Source organism: Mus caroli, unplaced genomic scaffold (assembly GCF_978045245.1).
Source record: "Mus caroli unplaced genomic scaffold, Mus_caroli_1 scaffold_9, whole genome shotgun sequence".
In the NCBI taxonomy this organism is placed as follows: Eukaryota; Metazoa; Chordata; class Mammalia; order Rodentia; family Muridae; genus Mus; species Mus caroli.
The window spans coordinates 6920037-6945626 of record NW_028227264.1 but is presented as its reverse complement, the minus strand read 5'-3'; the positions used below and the strand labels follow the sequence as shown (position 1 = coordinate 6945626).

At 39.8% G+C, this 25590-nt stretch overlaps 1 protein-coding gene and 1 non-coding gene across 6 annotated transcripts in view; both read left to right on the top strand.

Moving 5' to 3' along the window:
- Positions 1–25590, top strand: part of Stxbp5 (syntaxin binding protein 5) — a 145789-nt gene that overhangs the window by 47456 nt on the left and 72743 nt on the right. For 4 of the 5 annotated variants that reach the window (XM_029483001.2, XM_021173980.3, XM_085842627.1 and 1 more), the window contains exons 5-8: positions 10452–10586; positions 11858–11921; positions 16735–16818; positions 18616–18739. In XM_029483001.2, coding sequence (XP_029338861.1) covers positions 10452–10586; positions 11858–11921; positions 16735–16818; positions 18616–18739 — 407 coding nt within the window. Of the gene's footprint in view, positions 1–3770; positions 3865–10451; positions 10587–11857; positions 11922–16734; positions 16819–18615; positions 18740–25590 lie in introns of those variants that run through there. The other variant, XM_029483003.2, reaches the window with a different exon arrangement.
- LOC115032203 (small nucleolar RNA SNORA36 family) lies at positions 6464–6594 on the top strand. The gene has a single exon (XR_003837860.1). It is a non-coding gene; the product is annotated as a small nucleolar RNA SNORA36 family (small nucleolar RNA).

Genomic DNA, 25590 nt, shown 5'->3' with positions numbered 1-25590 from the left:
GTGGTCTTCACTGCTCTGACCCCTGTTGCAAAGTGAATTGTGTCTCTCAAAACTGTTGAAGTCCTAACCGTCAAATGTGACCTTATTTAGAAATAGCATCTTTCCAATGAAACTAAGTTAATAGCATCTTTCCAATGAAACTAAGTTAATGTGGCCAGCATTAATGTGAATGGTGTCTTTGTAAGAGAAAAAGACAGCATATACACACACATACACACACACATATCAGGGAGGGATGGAAGAATGAATATCATATAGAATATTGAGTCTTTAATTCAAAGAGGAAAGGATAGCAGGCAATACTAGAAGCTAAGCCACAGGGCGATGTAACAAAACCTACTCCAGAGCTCTCAGAACTCAACAGTGTTGACATCTTGATGTCTGTTCTTTAGCTTCCAGAACTGGAAGAACAGAAATTTCTCTCTATGCTAATTTACTGTGCCAGTCCTGGAAACTAACATTGCTTCTGTTGTTCACGCTTTGTGTTGGCAATCTTGCCACACACCACTGAGTTGGTTCATATGGAGGAGAAGGCCTTGGCTTTGATCGAAACTGAGAATTGATAAGTGAAATTCTTTGTGGCACTTGCAGAATATGTTCCACTTGGCTTACACTTTGATATTTTTTTCCTTTGAAGGACATTTAATTAGGAAGAAGTCTTGGATTAATAAGCAGATACAGTTGTCTCCTCCTACTTGTAACTCACCACTATGAATTCAAATGAGTGTTATTCTCAACAATTTTACACTTTTCCCTGAGTTTTGAAATAGAAATATAAACAATCAAAACTAAGAATTGAGTAACTATATAGACTACTAATTCTGGGCTGAAATTGTCTAATATTTACATCGAAAATATAGTTCTTATTGTTTATGAAACTTTTACATAAATGTTACTTATTCTCAGGAAATGAAGAAAATACACCTCACTGAAATGTTATAAGGAGGACTTTTCCCCACAAGTACCCCAGTAGTTGCAAGGTGATAGCTACTGAAATGTATTTCTAAAGATGTGTTTTTTCTAATACTCTGATTTATAGTTTGCATATGGCTGTTTCATCTCATTGTAGATACATCTTTTAATCTAAAGAATAATCATTTATGTATTCTAAAGTAAATTATAGGACATATTAGTTCTCATACTCAGAATTTGTTTTAGTTTAACTAGCATTGGAGAATAATTGATAGTTAATAAAAATCACATAAAAAAACGAACTATTTGGCTATTGGAAAAAATCATTCCTATAGCAACTGAGCAGTGGAAAGTGTGCACTCGCAGTGTGCAGCAGTGCCTGGCTGCCCTCCTACCCCCACTTTCTCAGTGGCATAAATAAATTAACAAAGCAACAGAAGATCCTTTACCACATTATACCATTAGTTTATTGTAATATTAACCAAACATTGTGGTGTTCTGCTTATTTATGAAGCTTATGATTTTTTTCCACAGGCCTGTGTACATCATAAAACTTAAGAGCTGGAAACGTGTGGTTGGCCAAAATCCAAACTAAAAATTATCCATACAAGTCTTAGGAAATTTTCAAATTAATTTATTCTAGACTAAATAAGACTAAATACAATTCAGTATAGAGTTAAAAATCAAGAATTACAACCTTTGTTGTAACTGTATCATATTGTTAAAACATTTTGTTTTGCTTTTTAAAAGCATGGGGTCTTATGTAGCTCATGCTGGCCTTGAACTCCCTGATCCTTTTGCCTCTACCTCACAAGTTATGGATTGGCTATTGGAACAGACACAAGTCATGTTTAGACAAAATTTTAACAGAATTTTTTTCAGTGTAAAAAAGTTACCATGTGATGAACTTGAAACTGGTTTTTTGTTTGTTTGTTTTTGTTGTTGTTGTTGTTTTTTAATGTGATAAGAAAGTTTTGGATAACTTCTGAGATTAGGTAGCTTTAAAGGCCAAAACTTTAGAGAAAAAAAATATATATATTCAGAGAGATTGATCAGATTACATAGGGGCTTTACAGTAAATTAACATTAAAAAGATGAGATTAGAGAAGGGGCCATATTACAAAACGTGAATAGGAGAGTAGGTTTATATCTTTAATTCAGTAGAATCAGTCCTATAAAAATACCCAAACAAAGGGGAAAGTAAATGAGCCACACTTAGCCAGGGGTCAGCACAGTCAGTAACAGCATAGTTCATTGTGTTGGAGCAGTGGCTGGAATGCGGTATAGAATGCTGAGGAGGGACGCTGACTTTCGAATCCCAGCAGGCCGGGGCAGGGAGAGTAGACAGCCACAGTCCTGCTTCAGGTTTGAGAATGTAAAAAGTATAATGAAATTAATAATTAATAATTTACATAATTAAATTAGATAATAATTTAAATTTCTGTCACCAAGAAAGTACCAACTAAAACCACAGTCACCTTTCAGAAAGTAGGAGGAGACTGAGTGTTTCATGACCTGCGGGTAAGAAAACAGTGTTCCAGCCTCTCTAGAAAAGCAGGAGCTGTGGTACTTATCCATGTGCTCAGTGACGGTTCCACTCCTAACTGTGTTACCGGGGGAGGGAGGCAGAGGATGGCAGGGGACCTATGCATCTTCCTGGCACCACAGAGGGAGCCTTTGTTGTTTAAAAACACACTCATCTAGGTGAGGTGGGACCACAGTCCTACTCTAGTTCCCTGTGAAATAGGTTGATTAATCAGGGGACTGTTGTAAATGGGCCTGGAGCCTTCCTGACACATAAAGCTTAGGGAGCTTTGTCAGTGTTGGCCATGGAGATGGAGTGAATGTCCCTGTAAGGATCCGAGGGAGAGCTGGAACCTGTAGACTGTAAGGATCCGAGGGAGAGCCGGAACGTGTAGACTGTAAGGATCCGAGGGAGAGCCGGAACGTGTAGACTGTAAGGACCTGAGGGAGAGCTGGAATGTGGAGACTGTAAGGACCTGAGGGAGAGCTGGAACCTGTAGACTGTAAGGACCCGAGGGAGAGCTGGAACCTGTAGATTGTAAGGACCCGAGGGAGAGCTGGAATGTGGAGACTGTCTTGCAAGTGTAGACACTGCATTTCTCTAGCAACCCAAATGTGCTTGGAGAAGTGTGCTTTGAAAGAGATATTTAGGGATGCAGCTTGGCCGCCCGGGAACCTGCCTTGCAGGTGTTTCTGTTGCTAAGCAGAGAGTCTCCAGGTGCAGGGTCTAAGCAGATGTTTAGATCTAACTGAAACTGAAATAGTGAGTCTTGTTTTAACTCACGAAGTTTATAGTGATTTGTCACACAGCAATAAAAACTAATACAATCTTAGAATCCAGAAATATTGTCACTTAGCAAGGGCTGTGTTCTGAGAAATGAATCCTTCTGTGGTTTCACTTTGCAAATATATGTTGGTACTTTTCCTGAAGAGAAGCAAGCATTTATTTAACTGGGTACCATTCACAGAGATTAAAAAACAAAAAACCGAACAGATTTCCCCCTCAATCAAGCTTGCTGAGCCAGTGAGTTCAGAGCTGGGTGAAGGGTTATCAGAACGTGGATGACCCCAGAGCAGCTTTGTTATGGAAAAGCCCCACACCAGGAAGGGTGACCACCTTCAGAAAGTTGCACAGATGGAATCCTGCCTTCAATTGTCTCCCTCCCCTCTTGTCTCTTCTAGCACTAGCCAGCACCACTTGTAGCTGAGACAGGATCATGTGCAGAGTGGGAGGGAAGGAGGGAGGGAGGGAGATTAATCATTAATCTCAGAGGGGGATCTAGGGCAGATCTTGTGAGTCTTTGGTTTGGACAATCACTCCACTCTAGTTCCCAGTTGGTAGCAGCCTTACTGTGCCTTGAGAACAGTATTTCCCAACATCACTGTAGTGTGTATCTAAATGAGCTGCGCTGAGCTGTGACGTCACTGGTAAGTGGCATCTTATGCTGCATATGTGCTTGGTGACCGGCTAAAGCATGTGGCACTGGTTTTTTAATAAGGCGGTGGATAGATGGGCCTTGGACTTTGGGGAGTATAAGAGAAAGGCCTACAGTTGCCTCACACAGGCTGTTTGTGGTTCTCACACACCTGTTTGTTGTGGTCAGACTCAGAGTGGAGTGAGACATGCAGCAGTGGAAGCCAGAGAAAGGGATTCTTGTTTACACAGGAGGCCGACAGCTTCCCAGAATTGTCTCCTTACTGGTGACCACAGGGTTAGCGTGCTTTTAGATGAGATTTCTCAAGACAGTGTTGAAGGTGTGACTTGCGTCTTTATGGTACAATGCAAGAATAGAGTGCCGAATTGAAGGAATAGGAACTAGAACTTGAGTAGACTTCACACATTGATGGGGGTAGCAAAGGAGAGAATGCTTTTGAAAGTGTAGCCTAGAGGAAAAATACAAGAGGGCGGCTCAGCTAATGACTCTGGCTCTCCCCATAGTGGTTATTTTCACATGAGGCTCCTTTAAGAAATAAAAGGTAAGCCCACTGCTCTCAAGCAGACCGGAAGTTTATGGAAAGTGTAAGCATCGCATTCTCATCTGAGCAAAGGTCTAGAGAGAGGGTCACACTCAGAGGATGGCGTGGCTGGTGTGAAGTGCCGTAGGTACAGAAGCAGCTACTTAGGTAATTATTACTCAGAAGACAAGTGCTGCCTTCTCTTCACTGGAATCTACATCTTCCTGACTACATTTATGACCCACTGTGTGTGCCATGACGATCAGAGTTGGTACCCTCTGTAGTGTTGTATTGAGTGCTCACACTCATCCACACTATAATGTGTTGAGTGCTCACACTCTTGCACACTGTAGTGTTGTGTTAGTGCTCACACTGGTGCATGCTGTAGTGTTGTGTTGAGTGCTCACACTCGTGCACACTATAGTGTTGTGTTGAGTGCTCACACTGGTGCACACTGTAGTGTTGTGTTGAGTTCTTACACTGGTGCACACTGTAGTGTTGTGTTGAGTGCTCACACTGGTGCACGCTGTAGTGTTGTGTTGAGAGCTCACACTCGTGCACGCTGTAGTGTTGTGTTGAGAGCTCACACTGGTGCACACTGTAGTGTTGTATTGAGTGCTCACACTGGTGCACGCTGTAGTGTTGTGTTGAGTGCTCACACTGGTGCACGCTGTAGTGTTGTGTTGAGAGCTCACACTCGTGCACGCTGTAGTGTTGTGTTGAGAGCTCACACTGGTGCACGCTGTAGTGTTGTGTTGAGTGCTCACACTGGTGCACGCTGTAGTGTTGTGTTGAGAGCTCACACTGGTGCACGCTGTAGTGTTGTGTTGAGAGCTCACACTGGTGCACGCTGTAGTGTTCTTACTTACGCTCCCTTTTGTGCTTACTGTTACTGCAATTCTCTTCACTTTACCTTATTCTAATTGTTGTGCTCAGTTAGACATCAGCCCACTTAGTGCTGGAAACAAGCTGCTTTCCCTACTCACTCCCCACTTAAAGTTAGCATTGTTTTACTTGAATGAAAATGAACAGTTCAAGGCAGTGAGTCTGTGATCAAGGGGAGTGAGATGGAGATTTCTTCTGACAGGACTGCCAGAGAAGTGGTAATAAAGACAGAAGGTTGGAGGGAGCAGTACTGGTCACGGTGTAACTGAAGAAAACTTAGAGCTAAAATAAGCTTACACTAGAATAACTACCCAATACTAATGTTAGCACATTTAAAACTAAGTCATTAACAACGAGGCATGGATAGAGGAGGGGCTCAGGGGGCCTACCCCTCATGGCTGAACTACTTCCTATGAGTAGACAGGATGATCAAGCTTTCAGGTTAGTTGCATACCCACTAGCGATAGTCTCAAGCCAGTACTCACATAGATAGCCCAGATTCATCTATAAACTCAATAGCATTGCACTTGGAAGCTTTTAAAAAAGCCGTTCATGATTCTAAAACTCATATGGCAAAAAGAAAAGTCTACATACCCAGAATAGTATAATAGATTGGCAAAGTGAGTTTCATCCCTGGAACCAGGGCAGAGGAGAGAGTAGTTCCAGAAAGTGTTGCCCAGAGCTGTATGCGTATACCACGGTATACACTATCCACATGTACACACACACACACACACATCATACCACATGTGTGCACGCATGTACACACACATAAGCAAATACAAAATTTTTAAAAATTGCAAAACGGGAAAAAAAATCCAGAACTCTTGGCCCACCTCAAATCTTTCATGCTTTGCTCATTGCTTATTTTGTAAACATGATAGGAAGATAAGAAAACATATTCCAGTTGTTTATAAAACTTATAGGAATAGCAAATTTGGGGGAAGGAGAAACAAATAAAAACAAACTTTAATATGACAAGTTTGTGTAAGTGCACAGGTGTGTGTGTGTGTGTGTGTGTGTGTGTGTGTGTAGGAGGAAAGTGAATATGAAAGAAAAAATTTGAATTTGATTTTGATTCAAGATAGTATTTCAGCCTTGTGATACATGGCACGGTATGTGTTCCTGAGAATTTTTTTCTGGCTTTTTTAAACTTAATTTTATAAGTGTAAGAATATATTTTCCTGTCCAAAGTGTTGAGTTCAGTTCAGGGCAGCTTCCTTGTTCTGTTAATTAAACTTTGGGACATTGAAATTGGCTGAGAAAAATGACTGAATAGAGAGTATTACTCTATTCATATACTTCTAGCCTACACAAACAAGCAAACAAATGAATAAATAGTGCACACTAAGGGGCCTGCCTGCCGCCATGCCTCGTAGCATGGGCAGGGGAAGACAGGGAGAGTCCTGCCTGCAGCTACACTACATCATGCTACATGAGTGAGAAGACACCTAAAGGCCAACCCAGACACCCAGAGCCTACCTGCTGCCATACCACATGGTGCCTGCCCGCTGCCATGTCACACAGCTCCAGCAGGAGAAAGACACCAGAGGCCCACCACCCACTTGGCCCTCCCACAACGGGAGCCACTATGATGTGCATGAGTGTAGTGGACATATGAGAGAGAAAGGGAGGCTGAACAGTTTGAGAGAAATGGAGCTAGAGGCTCAACACTGGAGAGGTGTGCCCTGCTGTGAGTTGCCTGCCCTGCCACCTGAAGCCAGAGTAGAGTCCCAGCCCATGCTGCCACTGAGGGCCACATCTGGGTCCATGGCCAAGCAGCAGCAGAAATCATTGTCAATGTCCCTGGCTCATATTACTGCGGAAGACTATGCAGATGTCCCTGCTCATGACTGCCACCTGAGATGCTGATATCCCGGGGCTGTGCAGAGCTGGCCCCACCCCTCTTGATAGTGGCAGCACTTGTGAGAGCATGCCTTGCACCTCACCTGTTTGGTGAAGTGGAGCTGGCCCTGTGGATGTGGGACATAGGCATGAGAAGTGGAGAGCTGGCTCTGCCCCCTGCTGCTGCTAGCTGAGAATGCTGATGGTGTAGGTGCAGGAAAGCTGGCAGGCTGACCAGTTCAGATTCAGATCTAGATCCAGGGCTTTGAGTAGGGTCTCCCCAGCATCTGTCTCATTTGTGAACTTCTGGAGCATGTAAAAGGGCTGATCCTACACATCCAAAGCTGCAGGAGCTCCATGACATAGGGCGACAACAGGAGTTGCCCTGCTGGAGGCCCTAACTAGACCGCATTTACAGTGAAAGAACTGTGGACAAAGGGTATACTCATCTTCTGCAATGAGTTTTTTTTTAATGTTTTGTTTATTTTATTATTTATTATTATTTGGGGGAGGTTGCAAGGTAGAGGGTGGATACAAAGTGACAAGAGATTTGAGTAGGATTGGGATGTGTGATATGAAACTCACCAAGACTCAATAAAGATTTTTAAAAAGAATTCATTTTCCTATTTGATTTTTATGCTTTTTTCATTTTCAACTAAAATCATTTTGGTTTATGATAGTAGAAGCTCAGATATGTACTGCTGTATTAGAAGGCATGCTAGAGCTGAAAGGCAACAATGACCAGTGTTCCCTTCGCTTAACATTCTCCAGGTCAGCAGCACAGTGTGGTGAGGCAGGAGGGATTCCCCTGTCCCCAGCTTGCTGGAGAACTATAGGAAAGCCACCCAGCTGTCAGGTGATCCAGCCAGCCATTCTCAAATGTCCTGCTGGCTTCTACCTGACAGCCGGAGCCATGTCTGTCTTATGTGGACTTCATCATGTGAAACCTGGTTCCAAAAGCTTTGAAAAACAATTCTGATAATAATATAGTAGTGCAGTAGTGGATCAATGTTAGATCTTGTGTTTTTCACCCATTGTTCACAAATATTCCAAGTTTGATATTTATTTGTCCCTTCATTGTCACAGTTATGGATCCTTCCTTCATTTCATTAAATGCATTCTCCCCCTCCCCCAAATAAGACAAACAAACAAACCACCACCAACAACAAACAATGCTGTAGCCCCCCACTCATTCATATACATACACATAAGTTTTAAGTTCATGCTGCTCAGAAAGTAACCAATGTCTTTTTCTTTGTTACTGGCATAAAAAAAACTTTATATCATCTTCATCTTACCCTTTAATCCCTTGATAAAGAAGGGCAAGATTCCCAGTTTATAAATTGGAAAATTAGTCAACTTTACATCACAGACTTGGAAGGACATTGTCAGATCCATCTTGTCTCATTTGCTTGCTGGAGGAGTTTTAGTTTTCTTTCTCTTTGTACAACAACATGCTCAGAACCAGGAAAAAAAAAAAAAAAGACAGATAAGAAATTGTTAGATTGGTTGTGATTAACATCATTGTCTTTCCTTCTTCTATTCACTTGAATAATGAGAGTAGTTTTAGAAAGCTTTAGAAAGTTTTAGAAAGGGGTTGGGGGTTGGCTGAGCTATTAAGGGCTCTGACTACATTTCTAAAGGGCCAGGGTTTGGCTCCTAGTGCCCACATGGGTCAGCTTACAACTGCTATGTTGTACACCACCTTGTAGGTGCTGTGAACCGAAGGCCTGGCTGGGGGAGCAGCCAGTGCTCTTAATCAGTTGCTGAGATGGTTCTCCAGCTGGAGAGTATTATTCTCTTTTAATGATATACAGCCAGCACTTATTCGTACTTAATGTCAGGCCCTGTGAGCGCCTAATGTGCTTTGTCTTAGTGACCCTCAGATGGATGTGTGTGATCAGCGTGCTCCGCAACCTAGAAATGGAGACTGAGAAATCGAGTAGGGTACCTAGTATTATAGCTAAGAGATGACAGAACCTGAGATTGACTGTAGGCAATCTTACTCTACTGAGCATCTACATGTTAACTAGAACTAGGTTAATTTCTCATAACTCCTAAATATACAGACCTGATTAAACAAAAATGCTAGGCAGTTTTTCTGAGTTATATGTGACATGAATCTAAAATGTAAACAATGTATACTGATTAAGTTTTAATACATATATACATACTCTAATGAATTATTATCATGACTAAGATACTACATTTACCCATTAATCCAAATTTCTTCCATTTCCATAGAGTTTCTTAAGGTTTTCAAAAAAGTGGTGTGGATTTCAACTGCCTTTGATTTGGTTGATCATCCCTAATCTAAAAACCTGAAGTAGGCTATGGTCTAAAATGTGAAACTTTGAGTGCCCACATGACAGAACATATGGGAACTTCCACACTCGAGTTCATAAGACAGGCTTCAGTCAAAATTTAGGTACACAAAAGTTGTACAAAATTACCTTCAGGCATATATGTGATTTAAATCAATGTTGTGTTTAGATTTAAGCCCCATTCTCAAAATATCTTATTATTTATATGCTACTATTTAAAATATGAAAAAGTCTGTAATCTGAAATGCTTTTAGTCCCAAGAATATCAAAAGGGGATACTCAGGCTGCATTACAAAGCTATTCTACTGGTTCAAAATATGCAGTTCATTATAATGAATTCTTGCACATTCTTTAGGAAGAGTACATTTTGTCATATAAAACACTAAATAATACAAATGTCTAAACATTAAGGTCTACTTGAACATTAACTCTAGAAGGGAATAAGAACATAAGCTATATTTCATTGTTAAATATGTATTTCATCTTATAAAATTTCTGTAATGAAATTGTACATTTATGGAAATAGCAAACACGTGATATGTTCACTCTTGCTAGAGGCTTAGGATTGCATTTGTGCATATAATTCAGTAGTAATTATTCTCATTGTATATTATTTGTTTATGTTCATTATTATTTTTTGTTTTTGTTTTTTTTTAATCAGGGTTGAACATTGTCTTAAATGTTAGATCTGTTCACAGTTGATAATATAGCCAGATTCAAAGCACAATCTTACTTCAAGCCCCTTCCCCTTTGATTTATGCCATGCTATTTACTATAAGGCCATGTATTTGACATTATTGTGAAATATACTTGACAATATATTTAAATTATCATGAGTTGAATTCACATGCATAAATATCGATCACAGAGAATAGATGAATGATTATAATTTTATTATCAGTTTTCACCGTTCTAACTATGTATAATAAGTAACCATCGAATGCAGTCAGGAAAACACATCAGCTCTTCTTATCATTGCCATTCTGTCTGTGTTTCCTCTTGCAGGGTTACATTCTGCCATCTGCCTTTCCAGAGTAAGTGGCTTTATGTGGGCACTGAGCGAGGAAACATACACATTGTTAATGTGGAGTCCTTCACACTCTCAGGCTATGTCATTATGTGGAATAAAGCCATCGAACTGTAAGTCTAAGCAAATATTCCAAATCTGAATGTCTCAAGTCTGTCTTTCTGTAAAAGCCAGTTGGTGGGTCCATGTGAGATTGACAGGTCAGGAATTTTGTATAATGTAGAGTAGATAATTCATAAGTATTATCCTATTTTCATGACAGTTGATACATTTAAGCCTTTTTATAGTCACATATATTTATAAATATATACTATATATTTTTACCTGTGTGTAAACTGTTACAGTTGATAGTTGCAATCTTGTAGTTATTCCTGTTAGGTTGAAAACACTCATATTTATTATTTATCTTCTAATTCAATTATTTCTCTTTAATATTATTATTTTTTTAAGTAGTGGTCATGGATCACAAATGTACTGTTGCAAATATTTTGAATACCAATATAAGCTCCTCTTTCATATATAATAGCCAAGAAATGTAAATATTTGCAAAAAATATTATATCACCAAGATTAACAAAAAACAGATTGCACTCTGGTGGCCAAAATCTCCAATTGTAATTTTTACTTACTGAAAGTTTTTTGTATCATTTATTTTGTAAGCTTTTATTTAGAATGTTAAGAATAAACGTTTGAAGCTATTGGCAACAGTCTTTGAAAAATGCATTCCACCAGTTTAATCTTTTGACACACACAAAAAAACTGTGACATATCTCAGACATGTCTCTACCCTTCCTTGGAAGCTGGGGGTGGGGGTGGGAAGGTTCAGTCTGTTCTTTGAGTAAATCATGGCATCTGGTGGATGGAGATGGTCTGAATGCTCATGGGTCTGAAGTGCCACACTTTCCCAGTCTCCAGCATTCATAAACAGATATATGGCTTTTTTCAAATACATGGGCATCATTCCAGTAATATTTTTACCTATATGTTCTCTCTTTCTCTGGTACAGGAATAGGTAGCATTATTTTTGCATGTTTTTAAAATAAAATAAAATAAAATAAAATAAACCATTTTTTTTCCTACTTTCAGGATGAGCTGTAGAACTGGTTGGGCTACCCCAGCTGATACTTAGCATTAAATATTGCATTGTTTTAAAATATTAATATCACATTGAAAAGGGATTGATTTTCTATGTTAAAATAAATGTATTGAAAATTGTTCCTATATAGAAAGTGTACTTTCCAAGCTTGTTGTCTTACATCCATGCGATTTTCACAGTTTTTTCTCTGATTGGCAACTGACTGAACTGTTTTCTTCAGAAATGAATCTTTTATTGTAATGAATATTGAAACTTTACTTGAGTAAAGAAACCTCATTTTTTTTTCCAGGTCATCTAAATCTCACCCAGGACCAGTTGTGCATATAAGTGATAATCCCATGGACGAGGGGAAGGTAGACATTTTTTTTAACAAACACTGGTTAATTAAATCCATGATGTTTTGACTTTTAAATATGCAAACTCTCCTAGGGCTGCACTTGTGCAGAAAGGTTGAGATTGAACCAAGGTTTGTATGTCGAATAATGTGCTGTTGTCATTCATTATGAAGAGCCAGTTGAAGAATTAGAATGATTTCTAGTTAAAGGGGTTAGAAATACTACAACATTAATGGGGTTTAACAAATGTAGGTTATTCATCTGTATTGCTTATTTAGAATATTTTCCCTGATTTTCTGAGAATGCAGACAGGTTCCTTCTTTTGGTGGCGTAGTCATTCTTTTTTTTTTTTTTTTTTTAATTTATTTTTTTATTAGGTATTTTCCTCATTTACATTTTCAATGCTATCCCAAAAGTCCCCCATACCCACCTCCCCAATCCCCTACCCACCCACTCCCCCTTTTTGGCCCTGGGATTCCCCTGTACTGGGGCATATAAAGTTTGCAAGTCCAATGGGCCTCTCTTTGCAGTGATGGCTGACTAGGCCATCTTTTGATACATATGCAGCTAGTGACAAGAGCTCCGGGGTACCTGTTAGTTCATATTGTTGTTCCACCTATAGGGTTGCAGTTCCCTTTAGCTCCATGGGTAATTTCTCTAGCTCCTCCATTGGGGGCCATGTGATCCATCCAATAGCTGACTGTGATCATCCACTTCTGTGTTTGCTAGGCCCCGGCATAGTCTCACAAGAGACAGCTATATCTGGGTCCTTTCAGCAAAATCTTGCTAGTGTATGCAATGGTGTCAGCATTTGGAAGCTGATTATGGGATGGATCCCTGCATATGGCAATCACTAGATGGTCCATCCTTTCGTCACAGCTCCAAATTTTGTCTCTGTAACTCCTTCCATGGGTGTTTTGTTCCCATTTCTAAGAAGGGGCAAAGTGTCCACACTTTGGTCTTCGTTCTTCTTGAATTTCATGCGTTTAGCAAATTGTATCTTATATCTTGGGTATCCTAAATTCCTGGGCTAGTATCCACTTATCAGTGAGTACATATTGTGTGAGTTCCTTTGTGATTGTGTTACTTCACTCAGGATGATGCCCTCCAGGTCCATCCACTTGCCTAGGAATTTCATAAATTCATTCTTTTTAATAGCTGAGTAGTACTCCATTGTGTAAATGTACCATAATTTCTGTATCTATCCCTCTGTTGAGGGACATCTGGGTTCTTTCCAGCTTCTGGCTATTATAAATAGGGCTGCGCCGGGCGGTGGTGGCGCACGCCTTTAATCCCAGCACTTGGGAGGCAGAGGCAGGCGGATTTCTGAGTTCGAGGCCAGCCTGGTCTACAAAGTGAGTTCCAGGACAGCCAGGGCTATACAGAGAAACCCTGTCTCGAAAAAACAAAAAAAATAAATAAATAAATAAATAAATAAATAAATAAATAGGGCTGCTATGAACATAGTGGAGCATGTGTCCTTTTTACCGGTTCTTAGCAACTTAATTCACAGCTTTTGTAGTGCTTATCATATGATATATTGTCTTATAGTAGACACACATAGCTTTTTTATTTATAATAAGCCTTAAGCAACCAAGAGCTGGGCAAATACTGCTCTCTATGTTTAGAATCCCCTAGTTATTACTTACCATGTACTGTGTTTCATCTGGGCTGTCCTTAACTCCAGTTAGCCAGCTCATAGGACCACGTTTTCTTTACTCCTAAGCCATGGTGGCCTCTCCTTCTTTCTCCTGCCTTCTTCTTCCCCTTGTGACTATCCTCAGATCCCAAGCCTGGGAACCCTAAACCCCACTATGTCTCTTCTGCCCAGTTCTTGGCTATTGGCATCTTTATTTACCAATTGGAAATAACTTGGGGGCAGGTTAGCATTATCATAGACAGTAAAAGACAAAACCTTTACAGTAGTCTATATCTCAGCTTCTTTAAAATTTTCCTTTATAAATATTCCAATTAATATAGAAATAGTCTTTTATGTTTTAAATTTTTTGCTTAATTTTCTTTTTACTCAGGTAGTCTGTATTTAGCTATTGTTAATTTGAGTTAGTTAATACATTTAAAAATAATAAAATTTTCTTTTCAGTGAATTTCAATTTTCTTACTTAAATTAAACATCTTTCAGGTAGTTCCATTTAATCACATTTTCCTATCTGGGCAATTTTAGGATGTGAACTTGAATGTGCACAAGAAAGTTTGTTAGAAATCTATAATTCAAAACTTTAATTTATGAAGGATTTGACACAAATGTCTTCTTCTCTCAGTTAGTGCAAAGGGACAAACCAGTAAATTATTTCCCACAATTCTCTGAGCTTCCCCTGGGAAATAGAAGCATATGTGGGCTGTTTGCAGTTGGCTGATGGTCATGGAATTTTATGACTAGAAAGAAACTTTACATAAAGCAAATGTACAGTAACCTGATTATCACTTTATTTTTCTTTCACAAGATACTTATTTAAAAGCTAGATGTCTGAGAGGAAGGCCTGCGAACTCCTACCTGGAGTTCCTCACTAAGTCCTGTTGGCACTTGTCTGGAGTATCTCTTCTCCTCAGGACATTACACTTGATAGCAGTGCAGCACAGTGTTTTCTTAAACCTTTTATACAGTCTATTAATGATGCTTCCCTCCCTGACTCTCCTCAGCTCCGTCCCCAGCAACTCTGTGCAGGATCTCTGTCTTCCTCTGTCTCTGTCTCTGTGTCTGTCTGCCTGCCTGCCTGTCTGTCTGTCTGTCTATGTGTACATGCCATGGCAGGAGTATGATATAGATGCTCCTTTTAGGGCTAAACACTAAATAGTCACTGTCAGTGCTTTGAGCAGTTAGGAGTCTTGCATTAACTGCTACTCATTGCAAAATGAAGCATTCTAGTAGGAGGAAATCCTGCCGAGATTCCCCGAGGACTTTAAGGATAACGTCGACTCCCATCTTCCTTCTCTTCATTTCGTAGAGAAGATATAAGGTTATTACACCTTAAATTTTTGGGCACATATCCTTAACTTCATTAGGATTCTGTGGCTGGTTAAAACTTTACTGTGACTTTCTTAGATTGTTAGAATGTGAATAGGCAAAGCTAGTTCCTTAAGGTTAGACGTCTAGAAAGTGGTGCTTTCCTACCTAGGGCTTCTTGTCTACTTCTTAAGCTGCTAACATAGTGTACGTTTCTTTGCTTTATTGCTGAATTTTCTTTTCTTCTCTATGGGATATTGCCATATTGTGTATCCAGGAATTGGGTCTGGAGGAATTGGGAAAGGGAGAAGAGACTGTTGCAGTCTTTCCAGGAGTGTGTGTTTCACCCCTGAGAACTGATGTTCAGCTCACCCCAGTGCATGGAAGGAGTGGCCTTCTACTTCAGTTAAAGTCAAGATAAACCCTCACAGACATACCCAGAAGCTTTTCTCTTTAGTGATTCTAAATCCTATCAAAATAATAGTCAGTGTTAACCATCACCCTGGGCCAGGGGGGTGGGGCAGCAGGTGAGCACAGTTTATCAGGCCCTTTGACAAATGCTAAAGGTCTGATAGTAAACCAGTCCTCACCCAGTGAACCACTATTGTACTCTGCCAGAGACTTCAGATAATGAGAATGCTATGTTATAAAGTAACCCTTCAGCCTGGAAAAGGGTGAAATTTCACTGGGGCACACCTGACGGGCATTGACTTAACATTTGGTATTTTGAGAAAATCTTTAAAAGAAGTAGTTCGAGGCCAGACTGGTCTACAGTGTGAGTTCCAGGACAGCCAGGGCTACACAGAGAAACCCTGTCTTGAAAAAAAAAAAAAAAAAAAAAGCAGTTGCTAAGAACGCAGCTGAAGGATAATTGGGACCAATCAGAGGATTCCATTTAAATGGCATCCCTCAGACAGAAGGCACCACATACAAACGCTCAAATATGAATGTGAATGCAGAAACAAACTCCAGAATCAACAAATGGCATGTGCTGGGCAGGAGAGGTATGGGGGGCGGGGCAGGGTTGGAGTAGAAAGGAGCAGTCAGACACTAATAAATTTTATAGTAGTATAACTGAGTTTGGGTTTTACCATGAAGAGTGGCAAGGCTGACAAATTTTAAGTAAAAGCATACATTTCCCTATCAGCTTTGGACTCCACTACTGGTCCTACAACTGCAATGTGAAATGGGTCAGAAATGAGGTCTCTGTACACCTTTTCAGGAGGTCAGTACTAGAAATGCAGGGATAATAAATTAGGTAGATACAAACATCATCTTAAAGTTACTGGGTGGCTTTCTTGTTGACCAGCATTCATGATGACTGCCAAGTCTCTGACTGAGAACTGATTAGCTGTGGCGGTCAGGCACACAGCAGAGTCAGCAGGCTCCAGCAGGAGTGCTTTCGGGTTTAATGTTGGGAAGAGGTATGGTTATGGGAATGGCAAACTTAAGTTTCATGAAGGAATATGGGGTAATTATTTGAAATTAATCAGTATGTACATTGAATGAAATTCCTTGATGATCTATAGATCTTGGAAAATATGTAATACATCAAGCATGTGCAAATGTACATTTTATTAGTAATTTTAAAAAATGCATTAGGATGTAGACTCATGACTTCAAAAAGTCTGCTTCCTCTTTTCAGTATCCATTGTAGTTTGAGTTGCTACTCACCAAAAGCATGTAGATCTGTCCTGCTGTGTTCTCGTTTGTCATCTGAGTGATGAGTAACTCCCTGTACAGAAGTGCAGTGATAATAAAGGTTTATGCATGAAGGATGTGAGCAATGCTTAGCTGTATTGTCCACAAATCAGTATTTTACCGAGGAGGTAAACCATCACTCAGTAACGGCGCCTTTCCTTTCTGCAGCTTTTGATTGGCTTTGAATCTGGAACAGTAGTCTTATGGGACCTCAAGTCAAAGAAGGCTGACTACAGATACACATACGACGAGGTACCCGCCCTTTATTCTCCCTAAAGGTCTTCCAGTACTCAAGGCATCTTCTCTAAAAATTGAATTTTCAGTTTCAGCTTAGATTTGATTTTAGGTTAGTTACAGAAGTTTTTCAGATTCCACTGAAACAAAGCCTTTCTTCCAACCACAATACATTCACCTCACCTTCATGTATCTCTGTGTACACAGTGTATTGCTTCTATCTTTCACCAGTGAACTTTTGAGTTATGACGTTCTCGCTGGGAAGGGACGTCATGACATCCACAGGCACAGCTGCAGAGAGCTTCACACACTCCTTATCACACTCCGAACACAACACAGCCTGGGAGATTCAAGGAAGACTGTTCTCTGTAATATCTCTCCTTGATTACATTCGGGTCATACTGCTCGCCAGGCGCATCCCAAAATGTCAAATAGCTTTGGATTAGCTGCTCAGCACCAAGCACAGTTTGTGGACATAATTTCACTTACAGTATCTATAAAGGTGTGGCTTACTTTGAGATTGAGGATTTAGAGTGACTGAAGTATATTTTAGTTTATTTTAGCATTCTGTTTCAGGTTTTGATAAGAACCCTGTGAATCAGAAGTGCTGGCGTTGCATTATCTGCTCGCTGTCATGCGGATGCTTTTGCCTGACCTGTATTACAGTTCTGTATAACTTTAGCTTAAATTGATAAGAACACAAAGAACCCAGATAAGCAGACATTGAATTAAGTGTAACTGTTGAGTCTGTATGTATAATAGACTTTTCTTGACACTCAGTTGAATGCTTTCTTGTTGTGCTGTGCAATTGTGACAGTTCAGCAGGGCACCTTTTAATGTCCGCTAGCCATCAAGACTGAGAAGTGCATCACGTGGCTTGAAAATAGGAAATTCAAAGCAAACCGCAGAAATTGATTTTCTTTAAAATAAGACTTTATATTGAAAAGTCATAATTTAGAGCCAACCCCCCCCCCAAAAAAAAAACAGTGAACACATAAAATAATTTCTGGATAGTGGATTAGACATAATATTTAATTTAAAAAAAAAGGTCTGCTTATGGTTCTGAAGAGATGACACAGCAGGTAAGGGTCTCCTTAAGGGACTAAAATGTCTCAGAACAATAGGTGCTTTTCAAAAGATGCAGGTTTGATAGCCAGCATCCACTTTGTACCTTACAATTGTTTGTAACTCCCATTTGCAGAGGATCCAGTGTGTTCTGGCCTCTGTCTATGTGCACTAGGAACACACACGGTTCATACACACACACACACACACACACACACACATTCAGGCAAAAGACTAATGCACATGAAACAAAATTAAAAGAAAAGAGAGTGGTCTCCCAGATTAAAACTCGCCTCCATAATTACTCTGTGATATTGAAAAGATGCTCTGATGTTCAGCCTGTCGTTGATCTTAATATCTAATCTAAATATATGTTGTGAATTTTAGGATAGATTTTTCAGCTCATTAAAATAATTTCTAATCTCTCAAGTGACTAATTTCTTCAATCAGGCATTGTTTATGCATTGGTAGGGTATATTCTGATAAACTCTACAAAAATTCTTTTCTTGAACTTGTCAATACATAGTGCATATATTATTATCATAGCTTCCTAATGCAAATTTAAGAAATACAATAATTAGGAGGGATTAAACAGTTTCAATATAAAATGTCTTATTTTTATTATAAGAGGACTATGTTATTTTGAAAATGTAGTTAATATATCGTCTAGCTTGGAAGCCCAAAAAATTCATCAAAATCACCAAACTATTCATTAGTAGTTTGATAACACAATTCTTGACCCTTCTGTAGGCTATTCACTCTGTGGCTTGGCATCATGAAGGAAAACAATTTATTTGCAGTCATTCTGATGGTACTTTGACCATATGGAATGTGAGATCCCCTGCTAAACCTGTACAGACCATCACTCCTCACGGTAAGGATTCCTTTGCTTTTAAAGACCGCCCAAATTGTAATGGGCTGCAGTCTACTTTTGGGGTTTTGTTTTAATGAGTGAAGAATAATGTGATCATTTCATGGAATGAATATTATAATATCTTCTGCGTATTATTTCTTCGTTTGTTCAAAAGGTAGGTCAGCTTGTGAATTGTAAGAGACTAAACTTTTACCATCTTAAAATTGTCACAATCTTAATGTATATGTTGCAATGTAGCTGAAACATGAGTCAAAACTAGAGGGAATTCTGTACATTGAAGCATGGTACCTGAGTGCCGAGGTCATCAGGATTTTGTTGACTCACTACGAAGACATGTGGGATCAGCAGGCGCAGACCCATTCTCCTTCATTGTTTGTCCATGAAAGACTGTGTAGTGGACCACGAAAGGGGAATGGCACATAGGGTGAAGCCAAGGAAAGCCAACTGTTCCAAGAACCAGACTGCCTTTACTGCTCTAACAGTGAGCTGCTGTTCCCACATGCATGAGCACTGCCTCCCTAAGAAGCTCACTAGGCTTAGGAGTCCAAAGACCATCTTTGTAGAGAGTGCAGGGGCCATTCATGTAGACAGACACTCTCTCCTAGTAGATATCAAAACTCTAGGACTCTTAGATGGAAAGCAGGTTCAGCATGATTGCATTGCTTGCTCACACAGTGTAGACACAAGGAGGCCATTTATCAGTGAGGACACAGCGAGAGCTACCATGGAAGTTAAGTTCTCACACACCAGCCAGAAGCTACTTTCAATGCAAGCTGATCTTTCTATGGATAGCAGACTCAGGCTACATTGACTCTTTTCTACACAAGTGGTATTTTCAAACTCTATAAGAAATTATCATAAGCAGACTGAAAATGGCTTCTGTTTATTTTGTAATCCACATCTCTTTACTTATTAATATGCATTTTCTTCTCCACGCCTAAGAGAACCTTCATATCAAGTTTAGAAAAATCATAGTAAGGATCTGTTGCATAACTATATCCTGTGGGGAAGTGGACCCTGAGAGGAAGCCTGGTAAGGTTGAGCTAAGGCTTGAAGCCCTGCAGACCCCAAAGAGATGGTAGGAGCTTTGCCTGCTCCTGGCACCAGGCCTATGCCACATAGCCACAGCCACCCCTCCCGCACCCAGCCCCGAGAGAAATGTGGCCATCAGTCACATAGGGGCAGCACCTCCAGCCCCTCCTCATGCAGATGAATCATTTCAGGCCAAGTCGATAGGAAGCACCTGCTGTCAGATCCAGTCCACCCAGAACTGTGTATAAGATCCTATGCTGAAGGAATAAAGGTGTGTGAGAATTACTCCATCTTCTGAAAGCATCAGACACAAGAGCTGTAACACTGCCTGGGCAGAGAACGCTCTCCTGAGGGAGAAGCTCCCCTGCACTTGGCTCATCAGTCAGCTCAGCCTGGTTCACCCAGTGCAGCAGCATCTCAGCATCAGGGAGCAGCAGCAGCAGAGTTACAGTAGCAGCAGCAGTGGAGGCTGTAGAGGCACCTCCCCCTCCCTGCATGTGCCTCTTCCCCTTCGATTGAACCCTCCCACCAGGCAGGCCAGAAATCTCTGCAGATAGCCTCCAATACACAGACCTGTACTGACAATATTGACAAAAAGCTATATACCCTGAATCATTGCAGTATGGATATTAAAGAAACAGTAGCATTGAAATCATACAGCTATAATTTTAGCATTCAAGAGTCTGACAGAGAGAAACATGAGTTCAAGACCTGCTTGGGGCACTTATCAATAAATACCCTGTCTCAAACAAAGGAATGAACAGTGAACAAAGTTTAGGGTTTTGTTCCCTGTGGCAGTTTCCTGGAAGCTCAGTTTTTGATAGCATATCCATGGAATGTGCTCCGCCCTGCTTTGTGATAGCATTCAGCTTCCAGGAAAGTGCTGAATTTAAATTTGATGCAGGCCTCTGTGGGGCAGGGAGAGGATATTGCTTAGTTCTTCATTTTCCTCATATAGTTTTCTTTACCTTAGTGCCTGCATCCCTAGTCTTTTTGGCACTCAAGAAAACTCCCATACAACATAGAATCTCCTAACACCCTAGAAGCTGTGACTCTAAAAAGTGAAGGGTCTAGCAGTAGTGGCCATGAGCTCCTAGCTTCTCACTTCAGCTTCGAGAGAAAACTGCAGGTACCAGCTCCATCTCTTCCAGGGATGGTAGAAGGATGGAAAGCTCAGTCTCATAATGGTGGCTGTCAGCTGGGATTTTTCCTGACGGGGCCTAATGAAGCCCAGCTTCTCCTCGAAGTCTACATGTATCTTGGAATAACCTTGACCTTCCTACCTCCACCTCTAAAACAGCTAGATTTCCTGGTGTTGTAGAGCTCTAACTAGCACGAGGCTCTGAATTTGATACCTAGCACCTGAAAATGCAAAAGAAAATGGGGAGGGAGAGTACCAAGGGTACTGTTAGATTTTTTACTCTTTGAAGGTAAGTTCAAGGCATGCTACATGATTCTGTTGTCTGCTATGTTAGTAACAAGCATATATCCTGATCTGAACAGCAAATGAATTAGATTTGGATGTGATAGCCCTCCAGAGCTTTAAGCTAGGCAGTTCTTGACCCTATTCTTAACCTTAGTCCCTGGTAAGTTATGAGAAGTACAGTCAGTTATTGGCAGTGTTTCTTCATGATTAGATGCAGGCCACACTGTTCACCATTCCAGTCCCCATACAACTTCATGCTTTATGTTTCCTTCTCATGTGGGCTCTATTCTGCATTGGTCCCATATTGGCACTATGCATGCATGACCATCTGGTTAAGGATCGTGTGTTAGCTGTGTCTCACTGTAAAGCTAGACTTCCCCACTTTAAAATTCATAACCAACTCTATTTGTGATTTATGTCGCAATGACTTAAATTTGACAGGTCTGGGGAATGTATGCTGTTCTTTCTGAGACTTTTACTCTCTAGTTTTCACTTCTGTTGATGCTTCTTAGATGGGTTGGAGCCATAGTGTTGCCAAATGAAGATTTTTCTGTTTAACCTTGATTCTTTAATACAACAAATGCTTTTTTTTTTTTTTTTTAGCGCAAACCTGAGGAAGCAGTATAGCCAAGTTTCTGCAGTATTTATAGTCTCTTAGCAGAAAAGAGTCACTAGCTGAACTTAATATTAACACCGTAAGGAAAAGAACATTTGGTTTACATTTTTTCAAAGTTAAAGGCAAACAATATGAATAAAGTACATTATTTTCTTGTGGTATGTGTGAAGAAATAGAATAGCTTTCCTTACAGCAGTCAAAATGTAGATGGTACTAGTTTTATTGCATGTTTAATTTTATTTCTATAAAATACTTTATATATAACTAAATTTTACAGGAAGTGAAATAGTTTCTTGAGTTTTATAATGTCTTCCAGTAAGTGTTTAGCTTGCCACTGACAGTGGTAACCTACCAACACTAGATTTTTGTTATCAGCTGAGTTCTACAGCTAACTCAGTTGACTTCAGTACATTATAATGCAAAAATGTCTTATTACCAAAACAAGATACCATTTATTCTATATGTAGTATATTTGTGGTACATAATTTCCAGACTATCAACCACTCATTCTAATAGGACCAAATTTATTTTATTTTTTCATACTTATATTATAACTTCTTGTTTTTAATTTTTAGCCTAAACATACTGAACTTACTTTAAACATACTTTAGTTTTGAATTTTTGTGCATTATTAGTTTTGGTGAATTTTGATTAGATGGTTATAGCCCCCTGCACAGTATAAATAGTGCATTAGCATGGTACTTAGTGCGACCATGTTTAATGCTATTGTATCGTGCTTGCTTTTGTGGTGCTGAGGATGGAGCCCAAGCTATACGTGTTAGGCAGGCGCTGTCATTGTGCTTAGTGCTTAGGCAGGTAGACACTGCCTGCTGAGCTGCAGTTCCAGCCCTCAGCTTCATACTCAGGAAAGATATGTTCAGAAGACATAACAAACCATCAGCCTAATGTGGGATTTTAAAGCAGGAAAGCCAGTTAGCATTTCTGAATCTCATTATTATCTGTAACTAAAAATGACAAAACTTAATCCAGTTTCCTCCTCCTACTCTGAGAATTGTGTTTATTTATTCAACACATGTTTATTGTCTCTATTATATGGTCATAAACCATATATATATAACTTAAATGATCTGACATTATGGTGTGCTGTGTGCATGTGTGTTCTGCTAAATAGAGATGATTTGGGAATTGTCTTTACTCAGTGAGATAGATGAATGTTCCCACAAAGTACGCCTCTGTTTTCTATGCACACCTATTGGCTTGTTTGCGGTTATGAGTTGTTTGGGGCAAGAAGTATAGCAGAGTATAAAACGTTTGGGGTATAAAATGCTTGCTGAATTAAAATTGAAAATTTTCTTCCTGGCATGACACAGCAGATGATTTTTGATCACCTAAAACAAACTAAAGTAGTGCCTCTTTTTCTCATAGTCCTTATGAATATCAAATCATTTCCCCGGGAAACAGACAACCTGGAGTCTTGTTCCAGCTTTGCAATCCATGACAGGCTTTGTAAGGAGCTGGGAAAGTAGCTCAGTGGGTAAAGTGTGAGAATCAAAGTCCAAATCTTTAAAATGCTTGTAAAAAGTCTAGGTTTATAATGGCAGCTACCTATAATATGAGCACTTCTGAGGCAGAGGCAGGGGATAACTTGAGCAACATGGAGACCTAAGCTAGCAGAAATCATCAGGCTCTGAGTTCAGGAGGAGACCCTGCCTTAATTTAAAAAGTGGACAACCATTAAGGAAGGACATCTGACATCAACCTCGAGTCTCCTTTTATATGCACACCTATGTGCATGCATGTACCCATAAGATGTGAACAGGAACACACACACCTCTTAGGAAGATAATTTCTATGCTACTTAGTTTTATTAGTTCAACAGTGGATGAGATGAGTTACTGAGTGTATAACAACATGTAGAAATTGAGCAGAATGTTGCTTCACAAATTTCCTTTGCAAAGTCATTTATCTGCAGAGAACGTTTTATGCAGCAAACTAGGTTAAGCTCTGCTGCTCCTTTTTGGTTTGCTTTTCTGCTGTGACAGAAGAGCTTTTATTAAGAAGAAAATTTTTGACAGTCGTGCCATGGCTGTTCTTATTTTGAAGCCATCATCTTGCTTAAGTGATTTGTTGGGTCAGGGCCCCCACAGGCTGCACTGTAGCCCTGGGCTGGGGTGATGTACCATTGGATGGGAGTTTTTGTCATTGTCAGCTTCACCAGAGTCAGTTGATTCCCTGAGGAAGTGGAGATGCTAGACAGTCACAATCAATAGACATCCTCAGTAGGAAGTAATGTCTGAATTTTCTAGGTGTTTTAAGTTTCTAGAGCATTCTTACCCATGCAGTCAACAGTTTACCAATAGTGCAAATGGGAGTTTTTATTCTGTGCAGGGTCACTGAATTAAAACTGAAATGGAGGGTCACATACACAAAATCAGTATTATGTTTTAAGGATGAAACATATAAAGAATTCTATTTATCTACATGCAATTCACAATAAGCCTAAAAATAAAACCATACTCATTGTTTATATAGAGTTTCCTCAATTTTTGTATTTGAAAGGATTTAGCAGACTCCAGAATGTGCCCAAATAGGAGTGTTATTTAAGTTCAAAGACTCAGAAAGGCGTGGGCGAGTGAGCGCACCATGGATAGATTTTGAAGGCCCTGTGTGCCAGCTCTCAAGGATAGGCCAGTGCTGCATTTCCAGCTGCAGCCATCACATCTGGCTGCTGAGCTCAAACTCAGAATCCCGAATCTCTCAGGATTCTCCTGGAACCATCAAGTCACTGGTACCTGTCAGTGCTTGGGTCTTAGGGGAATTTGGACTTTTAACAATGCATCATAAGTTGTTTTTCTTGTCTTAGCTAAGAGGCAAAGTCCAGGTACCACGACACTCCTAGCTCCTGCTTTAAATAAGTAACTTGAATACAAAGTAACATGGCAAATTCTCCCAGCCAGTTATTTTAAAATAACATTGTTAGCATTGGCACTGGGTTTTTTCAATTGGCCAATTAATTTTTTAGAAAATCACTTCCTAATTGGAATATAATTTGAGCTTGCCTAGGTAACTTAAAATTTACCAATAGTAGTATTAAAATCAGTAAAATAGCCGGGCAGTGGTGGTGCACGCCTTTAATCCCAGCACTTGGGAGGCAGAAGCAGGCGGATTTCTGAGTTCAAGGCCAGCCTGGTCTACAAAGTGAGTTCCAGGACAGCCGGGACTACACAGAGAAACCCTGTCTCAAAAAACCAAAAACCAAAAACCAAACCAAACCAACCAAACAAACAAACAAAAAACCCAAAATCAGTAAAATAATCCAGATAAGACCAATATAATATCTAACCCTAAATATGTAAAAATGCTATTTTAATCAGGTGACCACACATACAAGACTGAGATATCTCACATTCTTCTCTGTATGCAAAAATGTTTTTGTCATGTAACCAAACACACAGAATTGGTATATTTTAAAAATTTTAAATCTGATACGTGTTTTGCATTCACAACCCATCAGAACTTGAACTGACCACATTTCACTGGTGACCATATTGGACATTGCTCTAGACTGAGGATGTCTATGCAACATAACAACTGTTTCAGCTCATTCTAATTAGCAAAATTAACAGTTATAGACTAATTTTTGTCAGATTCTTTTTTAGCAAATATCTATTAAACACAAATATCTATTAAACGTCACTGGATCTGGAGGTAAGGACCTCCAGTCTTTCAGAGGTGAAATGCTAGAAATATATTAGCCTTGATGAGCTCACAGCCCAATACCTAAAATGACTTATAAACGGATAACTGCAAACATTT